Here is a 9858-nt window from a genome sequence, read left to right as displayed (position 1 = left end):
GGTCTAAAACAGTTTATTTAATCACCAAACGGACACAAGTTTACTTCAAGAATTAACAATTTGGCATGGATGAGTTTGAAGTTCGGTGTTTAAAAAACGGAGCAAACGGAAAGAGAAAGCGCGACCTATATTATAGCTCTATAAATGAAGCACACAAGACTTTATTCGAGTCACAGAAAGACAAACGTTTTGCTGAAAATGCACAATACACAATTCATTATGTACATTAACAACGATTCGGGACCAATATAATGTAATTTAAAGGAAAACTATGTGAATGGCACTCTGTGGCGCGGCAGGATTTTCTGTCGGCTGCATTTAAATCCGCGTCTGAAGTTTCCCGCTCTGTTCAGCGTGCAGTATCACTTGTCTAAACAAATAGCACGTGCTGTCAGTGATTTCAACCACTAGAGGCCGCTCTCGCACTGTGTGATGACAGCAGACCCTTCTCAGCCGCTCCAGCAATGGACGCAACCCGGAAAACTATCGGCATGGATTTTTGTCGATAACCGATAGTTCCAGCAATCAACTATCGGTGCCGATTAATCGGCAAAACCGATACATCGGTCGACCTCTAGTCATAATGCTAAGACTCCAGCAATTCAGGATTGTTTTTTTAGTCTGCAAGAAGTCGCAGATCTTGTAGTGTGTGCACTAGTCGCAGACACTACAGCAGTTTTTCTGCAAGCAAAAGAAAGCAGGGCATTGTGAAGCACAAGCAAAGAAAAATCAAATTTTCTGATTTGACCTTTGCAATTGTTCTGTGCAAATTAGTGTAAAAACATGTTGTGCACAACAACAAAATAGAAAATGGTGAGTCTTTGCAGGACGACGGCCTTCTGTCCTGTAGCGTGTGCTTGGCTTAAAGTGTTCTGACTGGGGTTTAGTGTCGCTAATGTCATGCCAATAAAGCACAATAACACTGAGAGGGATGCAGGAGGAGGAGGAACAGCCTCATGTGTTCAGCGGTCACAGGTGATGCTGCTGTTTCTCCTTCTCTAATTGATTACTAATAGCAGGAATAGACTAGAGGGATTTACTGAAACACTCTCTCTCTCACACACACACACACACACACACGTCTCTCCTGCCCCTGGAGACACTATCATCTATTGGAGGAGAGACATGACGGGATGTGAGGGAGGAGATGGGAAAAGTGCTTCAGATTAAAACTTCGACTTTTTCGGTGTCTTTTCATGAAACAGATAGTTCTGCTTATGAAGACATTGTAAAATGGTAAATAAAAAACATGCATATTAACTGAATTCTGCATTAAGGCACCAAGTCTACAGGTCAGTAATTTCACCCAAAGTTAGGTGAATTAACCAGTTTTTTTATTTTGTTATCTTTCATAATAACTATCATTATGGTATTATTAATGATGGTAATTGTTGTATATTATTGTACACTGGGGGGTCCAGCCCCTCAATTTTATTTTATTTTATTAATCTGGATAGAAATCACAAAGAACAGCTTCGAATAGGATAGAAGTATGAACAGAAGTATTTACATTTTTACATTTACATTCATTTACATTTTCATTTAGACACTTTTATAAAGAATTATTATTATTATATGACATTTAATAAGATATTTTTTCTGAATAATTATAATAATACAATTAATGATGATGATTATTATTAACAAATGTTGGAAATGAAAATAGTTAATCTTTAATAGTAAAAATAGTGAAAATAATTCAATCTTTACTGCATTGTAAAATAATATAAATGTGAGTGAAGCTGCTTTTTGTGAATTGATGAATAACGTTATTTCACAAGACATGCACATTGACAAATGATTCTGCAGAGGGGGGGGTGTAAAGCAAGTATTCCCTGCTGAGATGTTTTAATTCAGTCTGTGTGTTCCTCCTCTGGGGGCCAATTGTGTTTAAACACACACACGCACACATCCAGCAGTATCTATGTATATCTGTCTGTGTGACCATAAAGCACACTGAACACAGATGCATATACCGTTTCTCTCTTTGTAATGTGTGATGGTTTGTGTTCCTGTCTGTCTGGTCTTAAAGTTTACAAGCCAGTGACCCCTGGTAAAGCAGGTCGGGAGGTGAAAAGCCAATGGCCCTTCTTTTCTATTTGCGCGAAGCTTTAATTTCAGCCTGACCTGACAAGCTCACCTCAAACACGCGATGCAATCACTGGCTCTGTTATGGTGTTCAGCAGAGTTGTTTTAGCCTGTTTTGCAGTAATGAAATGTTGTTGTTATAACTCTGAGCAAAAGGATTGTTGTTATAGCTGGGGTTTGCTTTTTTTCTATGGTCACAGTTCAAAAACCTAAGTCAAACATTTTGTGCATTTTATTTTAGCATCAGTTTAAAGGTGACATATCATGAAAATCTGACTTTTCCAGGTTTTAAGTGCTATAATCAGATCCCCAGTGCATCTACCAACCAAGGAAAAGTGAAAAAGATGAACCCAGTAACTTTGTTTTGGTAAGCCTTTTTCTGCAAACGTCTGAGAAAACGAGCGCGTCTGATTTCGCTCCCTTGGTGACGTGGCAAAGGGATCTCATTATAATATTGCCGTCCCTTAATCTGTAAGTTTCCACCCATGGCACCGTCATTTTGATTTTGCACGCAAAAACGGTGTACCAGTTCTAATGCCATGGTGAAAGTTTGAGCAAAGCATGCTAACTGTTCTGTCGTTGGCTTCACAGACGAGCACAGAACACTATTTACACTTACCAGCCTCTGAGGAGACAAGAAAGCAGTGGATTTATTGATTTATTTACTGTATATTTCTGCTGCCACACAGATCTAAAATAAACATGCGATTTATTTCCCAGCTGTTTACCTTCACAGACATAACTGACTGTTTTTGTAACTCGTGCGTTTTTAACGTAAACTTGTGTGTGGATGAGAACTTAGTTTAGTACTCACATGCTGTGACAGCCACTTTCTGTCCGTGTGCTTCGGATGTGTGCTCTCAGAAAACCGTATATCAGAAGTTTAAAATATGGTTTAAAATTAGAACCAAAATAAGAAAAAAAACAGATGTTTTTTAGCAGGTACGAGCTGTAATGGCGCAGCTCTATTCTGGAAAAGGGGGCGGGGAGCAGCAGCTCATTTGCATTTAAAGAGACAGGCACGAAAAACAGCGTGTTTCTGCTACCACTCAAAATATATCATTTTCAAAATGATATAATAAATGATCTCTGGAGTATTTTGAGCTGAAACTTCACAGACACATTCTGGGGACACCAGAGACTTATATTACATATTGTAAAAAGGGGCATAATATGTCTCCTTTAAGACTAAAATTTAGCTTAATAACCACAGAGGAAGAGTCTTACCATTTGAATATCTTTTATGGTTCAGTGTGTTAACCAACCTCTAGGTTGTTCATCAGGACATTTAGAGGTCGGGTTGAATAGAATTTCTCATCTGTTGTCTTTGTTTTTCAGGCTTCGTCTCAATCGACACAGCCACTCAAATTCACCACGTCAGACTCTTGTGATCGCATCAAAGACGAATTTCAGTTCCTGCAGGCACAATATCACAGGTATACCAAACACATGTACAATACTGCTCAAAAGTATGATTTTTTTGAATGCAGTGAATGTTTATTTAGTAAGGATGCATTAAATAGATCAAATGTGACCGTAAAGACATCTATCTATAAGGTTTCAGAAGATTTCTATTTCAAATAAATCTTCCTATTCCTATTCAGAATCCTTGACAAAAAAAGTATCACCATTTCCACAAAAATTTGAAGCAGCGCAACTGTTTTCAACATTGATAATAAAAGAAATGTGTCTTGAGCAGCAAATCAGCATATTAGAATGATTTCTGAAGGATCATGTGACACTGAAGACTGGAGTAATGATGCTGAAAATTCAGCTTTGCATCACAGGAATAAAATCCATTTTAAAATATATTAAAATAGAAAATAGTTAATATTTCACAATATTACTGTTTTTACTGTATTTTTGATCACATAAATGCAGACTTGGTGAGCATAAGAGACTTTTTCTTTCAAAAACATTAACCAGGAGCATAAAGGGTTCATATGATGCCATTTCAATTTTTCCTTTCTCTTTGGAGTGTTACAAGCTCTTGGTGCATAAAGAAGATCTGTAAAGTTGCAAAGACTAAAGTCTCAAATCCAAAGAGATATTCTTTATAAAAGTTCAGAGTCAACCACGCCTACCTAAAACGGGTCGTTCTAACACGCCCCCACATGTCTACGTCACGATGTGGGAAGATTTGCATAACACCTCCCAAATGTTCTTGCTGTAGTATTGTTGCCGCCGCCATGTCGTGAAGGTGCTGTGTTTCGTTGTGAAAGCGAAACTACTTTGTTTGGCCTTCCAAAAGAGGAAGATATCCGCTTAAAGAGTTTTTATATTTTATATATTTAAAGCAAGTTTTTTGGGCAGTGTAGAGTAGGGCTTGTTTGTCATTTCTCTGATCACAAATGCAGGCGTGGTTTTATGTTTATGCGGCGCGGTACACCAAATACACCAAATAATGTTCTTTTTAGCAACATCATATGACCCCTTTAAAGCATTCATACACACAAAACTAGTTTAACCGTTAGTTTACGCACATTCAACGCAACCCTAAGAAGCACAGGCAGTTTCTCTCCTCCTCACTTTCACTCTACACCCTAAAAACACTCTGCCCATGTGAATTCCTCTCCGGGACGTCAAATGGTGTGAACGCAGCCCCACCCGGAAAAGCTTCCTGTCATCATCTGTCAGCACCAGAGATAAGAGCGATCATTGAGGCCATCCGGCCATCACACATCAGAAAAACCACGGACGGAGGAAGGAAGAGGGAACTGGAGAAGGATAAACAGTCGAACGTGTTGATGCCTTTCAGATCGTTCAAGAACACACTGCGGTGCTTTAGATGTTTGTTTAATTTAGACTTGGCTGAATATTCATTCTCAGCATCAATAGGCTGTAACGCTGGTGTACGTTTAAAACAAATCACGGACTCTTCACGTTACAGCTCCATGTCACAAGTACTGCTAATGAATGAGTAATTATTCTGTGGAGCTGCTTGTGATTACATAATATTGTTATTATTATTGCTTTAGTGATTAAACACCTCATAAAATGGTCTGACAAATGCCGCTTTCTTGTGTTGATGTTTCGGCGTCGGGATGGGCTGATCTCGGTCATAAACCATGATTTACTACTTGCTATTAGTCGGTGGCAGGTGGTGTTGGGGGAGGGATGTTCTCATGCTAGAGTGCATTTGTACATTTTTATTTCCAAAATTTGACCATAAACAGGTTTCCCAGCTGAGAAAGAATTTGAATATTGAAATGCATAAACATACGGTTTATTTTGTCAACTTTTAGGTGTACACTAGCATATAGATGACATCAAAGCTAATCGATGTGCACTCAAGTCAGATTTTAATTTCATAGTGTTTAATCGTAGGTATATAGAGCTGTATTAGTTTTTTAAAGAATTTTTATTCAGCAAGGATGCATTAAATTGATTGAAAAATTATTGAGCAGCCAATCAGCATATTAGAATGATTTCTGAAGGATCATGTGACACTGAAGACTGGAGTAATGATGCTGAAAATTCAGCTTTGATCACAGGAATAAATTACATTTTACAATATATGTAAAAATAAAACAGTTCTTTTAAACTGTAATATTTCACAATATGTTTTACTGTGCAAATAAATGCAGCCTTGGTGATCACAAGAGACTTCTTTCAAAAACATTAAAAAAAAGTCTTGCCAACCCCAAACTTTTAGATGGTAATGTATGTGTAACAAACTATTTAATACAAAAAGTTGTATATGAAGGAGAAAATCATACATTCTTTCATTATTACATTCTTCTAAAGACATGGCCAGCCAATCACAAGCCTCCATCGGGCAGTCCAGACAGGAAACTGGTTGTCATGGTGATAGAATGTTGTAGAATTCTCCTTGGTTTTTTTTTTCCCCACTTTTGAGAGTGAGAGAGAGAAAGTGAGGTGAAGTGCAGCTGACAGCCTCAATGGTGTGTGTGTGTGTGTGTGTGTGTGTGTGTGTGTGTGTTTTAGGGTGAAATGTAAATATTAAAGCTGTCATATACAGGCTGTGTCATTCAAACCCTGGGAACTTCTCCACGTTTCCATTACTTAAAGAGGCATCATGTAATTTGCAACATTTAACAAGAAATGAGTAATACATCTCATGCTGTCTTGTATTTTTCAGTCTGAAGTTGGAATGTGATAAACTGGCGAGTGAGAAATCTGAAATGCAGCGTCATTACATAATGGTGAGTAAAGCATGCATGTTTTATCAGACCTACAGTTATACGCAGATCATATGGAAGCTGTTCCCACCACGGTGTAAAAAATAATAATTGCAACTTTTTATTGCACAATTCTGGCTTAGAGGGATATAAACTCTTTGTTTATATATAAATAGAATTGTGCTATTTCTTTTTATAGTTTCTTATTTAGTTCTTATATGTGCATTTCTTACATTTTTGTTTTGTTTTGGCTTTAGTTCTTATATAAATATGTTGTTCTTATTTTTCGTGTGATTGAATGTTTTTTCTTTTTTGATTTTGTCTGTAAGCCTGTGGGCGTCTGCAGTAATTCATACACAAGCGTCTCATTGATCAGTTGTATGATGGGTTGTAAGTGTGCACAAGCGTATTGACGTCTTGCTGACGGATCGATGTGAATGTGTGTCTGAGCGGGACGGCAGAGATCTGAGTGATCTGCTGCTTTAGCCCAGAGCAAAGCTCCTAACCATGAGCCCAAATCACAGTCGGGTCGGGTCGCTCTGAAGTTTCATGAAAACTGATGTTAAATTGATGTCTTCTCCTACACCTCTTTTGCTTGAAGAGAAATTTTTCTATGGGTTTTTTGAATATATAAAGATTATATTTTGACTGCCAATTCTCTGCTGTTATTGCTGCCTTCTCTCTACACTTGTTTTTATTTCCTCTTTGAGACACACATAGGGTGGATTCAGGTGAATTTTTTTACATTTTGAGATGTCCCAGTTTGTCCCAAATGTCCCAAAAATGTGAATGATTAAATGTGCAGCTATCATGTTATATGTGGATAAAAAAATTAAATATACGGTAAAAACAGTGAAATATTATTGCAGTTTTAAATAACCATTTTCTATTTTAATATATATTTTGAAGTGTAATTTTTTTCCTGAGATTTTTGATCTTATTTACGCTTCTCTCTCCTGTTTCTCTGACTGCAGTATTATGAGATGTCATACGGACTCAACATTGAAATGCACAAACAGGTGAGAATCTGAATATTGTGTCAGAATCTACACGCTCTTTGCATATTTTCTGCATCAGATGTGGGGGCAAGTTAATGCATTATTCTATTTGTCAAAATATTTAATAAATAAATATAGCAGGAGGATATGTAGATCTTTAGATTGATAGTTGTGTAAAATCAGCAGTTTCCTTTAAACCACGGGTCTATTTATATGGTTTGTACATATGCAGCGTCCTAGATTCAGTAGCGTCTTTCATCAAACACAGTTGGTCAGCATACATTATCATGACTGACTGTGTTGTTCATGTGTTTTTGTGCAACATCAGCAGCCTGTAAGCGCATCCCCAGCTACCCTATTAATGGATGTAAACCCATGAGATGTGCTTGTGTTCTGTCCGCAGGCGGAGATTGTGAAGAGATTGAATGGAATCTGTGCTCAGGTGTTGCCTTACCTGTCTCAAGAGGTCAGACTGTGTGATTTATTTATGACACATTCTTTATAATGACCCTCAGCCTCATCGGTGACATAAATGTGCCGCTGCTTTGTGTCATGGGTTGCTTTTATGGACAGAAGAGGCTTTTGTTGGGTTTTGTTCATTGTTCCTTTTACCTGAAGAGATTAAATGCATGCTGAGATAAATGTGTGTGTGTGGGTAGCACCAGCAGCAGGTCCTGGGAGCGATTGAGCGAGCCAAACAGGTCACCCCTCCTGAGATGAACTCAATTATTCGGGTAGGAACTTCACAATGGTCAACTTCATGTGTTATTATGTAGGGCCTAAAAATATATATTTAAATTTCCATGAATATTTTTTGACTCAAGCAAATCTTTCAGTCATAGATTCATGTTTGCATGATTCATTCAAATGTTTCAAACAAACCACATTAAAGTACATTTATTCTGCAAAATAGTCTGTCATATCAGTATAATTAAATGTAATGTGGCTTTGTCATTAAACTTCAAAAAGACTGCACGTGCAAGTCAAGTCACATGAAAGTTATATGTGATTTCTCTCTAACCTCCATGGATGTTTGTTTGTTTGTTTGTGTGTGTAAACGCAGCAGCAGCTTCAGGTTCACCAGCTCTCTCAGCTTCAGGGTTTGGCGTTACCCATGACCCCTCTGCCCCTGGGCCTGACTCCGCCCACCCTGCCCGCCATCACCTCCAACTCTGGCCTCCTGTCGCTGTCCAGCATCCTCGCATCACACGCGCACCTGGCCAAGGAGGACAAGAGCTCCCGCGACGGGGCCGACGGCCACCGCGAGGAGGACGCGGACAAATCCGACTAGCCTTCATAGAGATAGTTTGATTCTGTCATGAGGTCTGTAAAGAGAGACCGAGTGCAGAAAGAGAGGAGGAGAGATTGCCGAAACTACTCTTTCTGTCTCACAGGATTGGGTCTGATTCAGTCTCTCTCTCTCTCTGTTAATACTGCAAATCTTTATTCCGTAATTCTGTTTGATTCATTTTCTTTTGATTAGTGATGTTTGCTAAGGCTCTATTACTATTGCTCATACTTGGGGTTAGTGATTTGAACAAAACCCTAAGTATTAAACTTCAGCATGTAACATACCTCAAATTGTGTGTCTTGTTGAGGAGAGCTGTATTATTACTGTAAGTGACTTTTGATTTTTCCTGGCAGTCAATAAATGGATGAAAAAATCCCATAGATATTGACAGAGAGACCCAAACCGTATCCAGAGACCTGAATATAATAGAGACTTCATGATGCGTCATCCACTTATGAGTCACCCAATGCTCTAGCAACAACCTAGTAACTTGTAGTTGTCCTGGCAACCACCCCAAACACATGCGCAAACAACCACTCGGGTGCGTTTCCCAAAAGCATCGTTAGCTAACTATGGTAGTTAGTTCCATTGAAATCTATTGGTAACGACGGAACTTGCGACCATAGTTGCTTTTGGGAAACGCGCCCCAGAACAGCTTAGCAACTGGATAGCAACAGCCTAGCAACCAATCAAAATGGCCTAGAGTTTGCATAGTAATGCACAAACAACCATTCAAAACACTTCAGCAGCAACACCATGGCGACCACCCAGTAACACCCTAGCAACTGCATAACTGCCCTGGCAACCACTTAAAACAATTTGGCAATAGCACAGCAACGCCCTAGCAACCAATCAAATGCCAATCAACCAATCAAATAGTATTTGCATAGTGCATTAACAACTCTTCAGAACACTGTAGCAACCACAGAGTGAGTCCCTAGCAACCACATAGCAACACCCTAGCAACTGCATAACTGCCCTGGCAACTACCCCAAACACATATGTGCAAACAACAGTCAGTTGCACAGCAACAGACTAGCAACCACCCAGAACACTCTAGTAGTGGGATAGCATCTTGAAATCACATAGCGATGCCTTGGCAACCACCCAGATTGGCCTAGCAATCACCTGGTAACACCCTAGCAACTGTAGCAACAGTAGCATTAATAATTGGCCTGGCAATAACGTCAACCACTCAGAACAGTTTAGAAGCCGCATAGCAACAGCCTAGCATTTGCATAGCAATGCACTAATAAAACATTCAGAGTTCTGTAACAACCACAAAGCGAAACCCTGACAGCCACCCAGAACACTCAAGTAGTGGCATAGCAACATGCTA

General features: G+C 39.0%; 1 protein-coding gene across 3 annotated transcripts in view; it reads left to right on the top strand.

The window, feature by feature from the left end:
• Nucleotides 1-9125, top strand: part of LOC107667856 (amino-terminal enhancer of split-like) — a 21238-nt gene extending 12113 nt beyond the window's left edge. For 2 of the 3 annotated variants that reach the window (XM_016459584.1, XM_016459582.1), the window contains 6 exons: nucleotides 3427-3524; nucleotides 6191-6254; nucleotides 7205-7249; nucleotides 7632-7694; nucleotides 7888-7962; nucleotides 8292-9125. In XM_016459584.1, the coding sequence (XP_016315070.1) occupies nucleotides 3427-3524; nucleotides 6191-6254; nucleotides 7205-7249; nucleotides 7632-7694; nucleotides 7888-7962; nucleotides 8292-8519 (573 nt within the window). In that variant the 3' untranslated portion in view covers nucleotides 8520-9125. The remainder of the gene's footprint in view (nucleotides 1-3426; nucleotides 3525-6190; nucleotides 6255-7204; nucleotides 7250-7631; nucleotides 7695-7887; nucleotides 7963-8291) is intronic. The other variant, XM_016459585.1, reaches the window with a different exon arrangement.
• Nucleotides 9126-9858: the final 733 nt, after the last annotated feature.

Source organism: Sinocyclocheilus anshuiensis, unplaced genomic scaffold (genome assembly GCF_001515605.1).
Source record: "Sinocyclocheilus anshuiensis isolate Anshui unplaced genomic scaffold, SAMN03320099.WGS_v1.1 scaffold1325, whole genome shotgun sequence".
Classification (NCBI taxonomy): Eukaryota; Metazoa; Chordata; class Actinopteri; order Cypriniformes; family Cyprinidae; genus Sinocyclocheilus; species Sinocyclocheilus anshuiensis.
The sequence above is the reverse complement of the archived record's forward strand: the minus strand, read 5'-3'. Positions and strand labels throughout refer to the sequence as shown.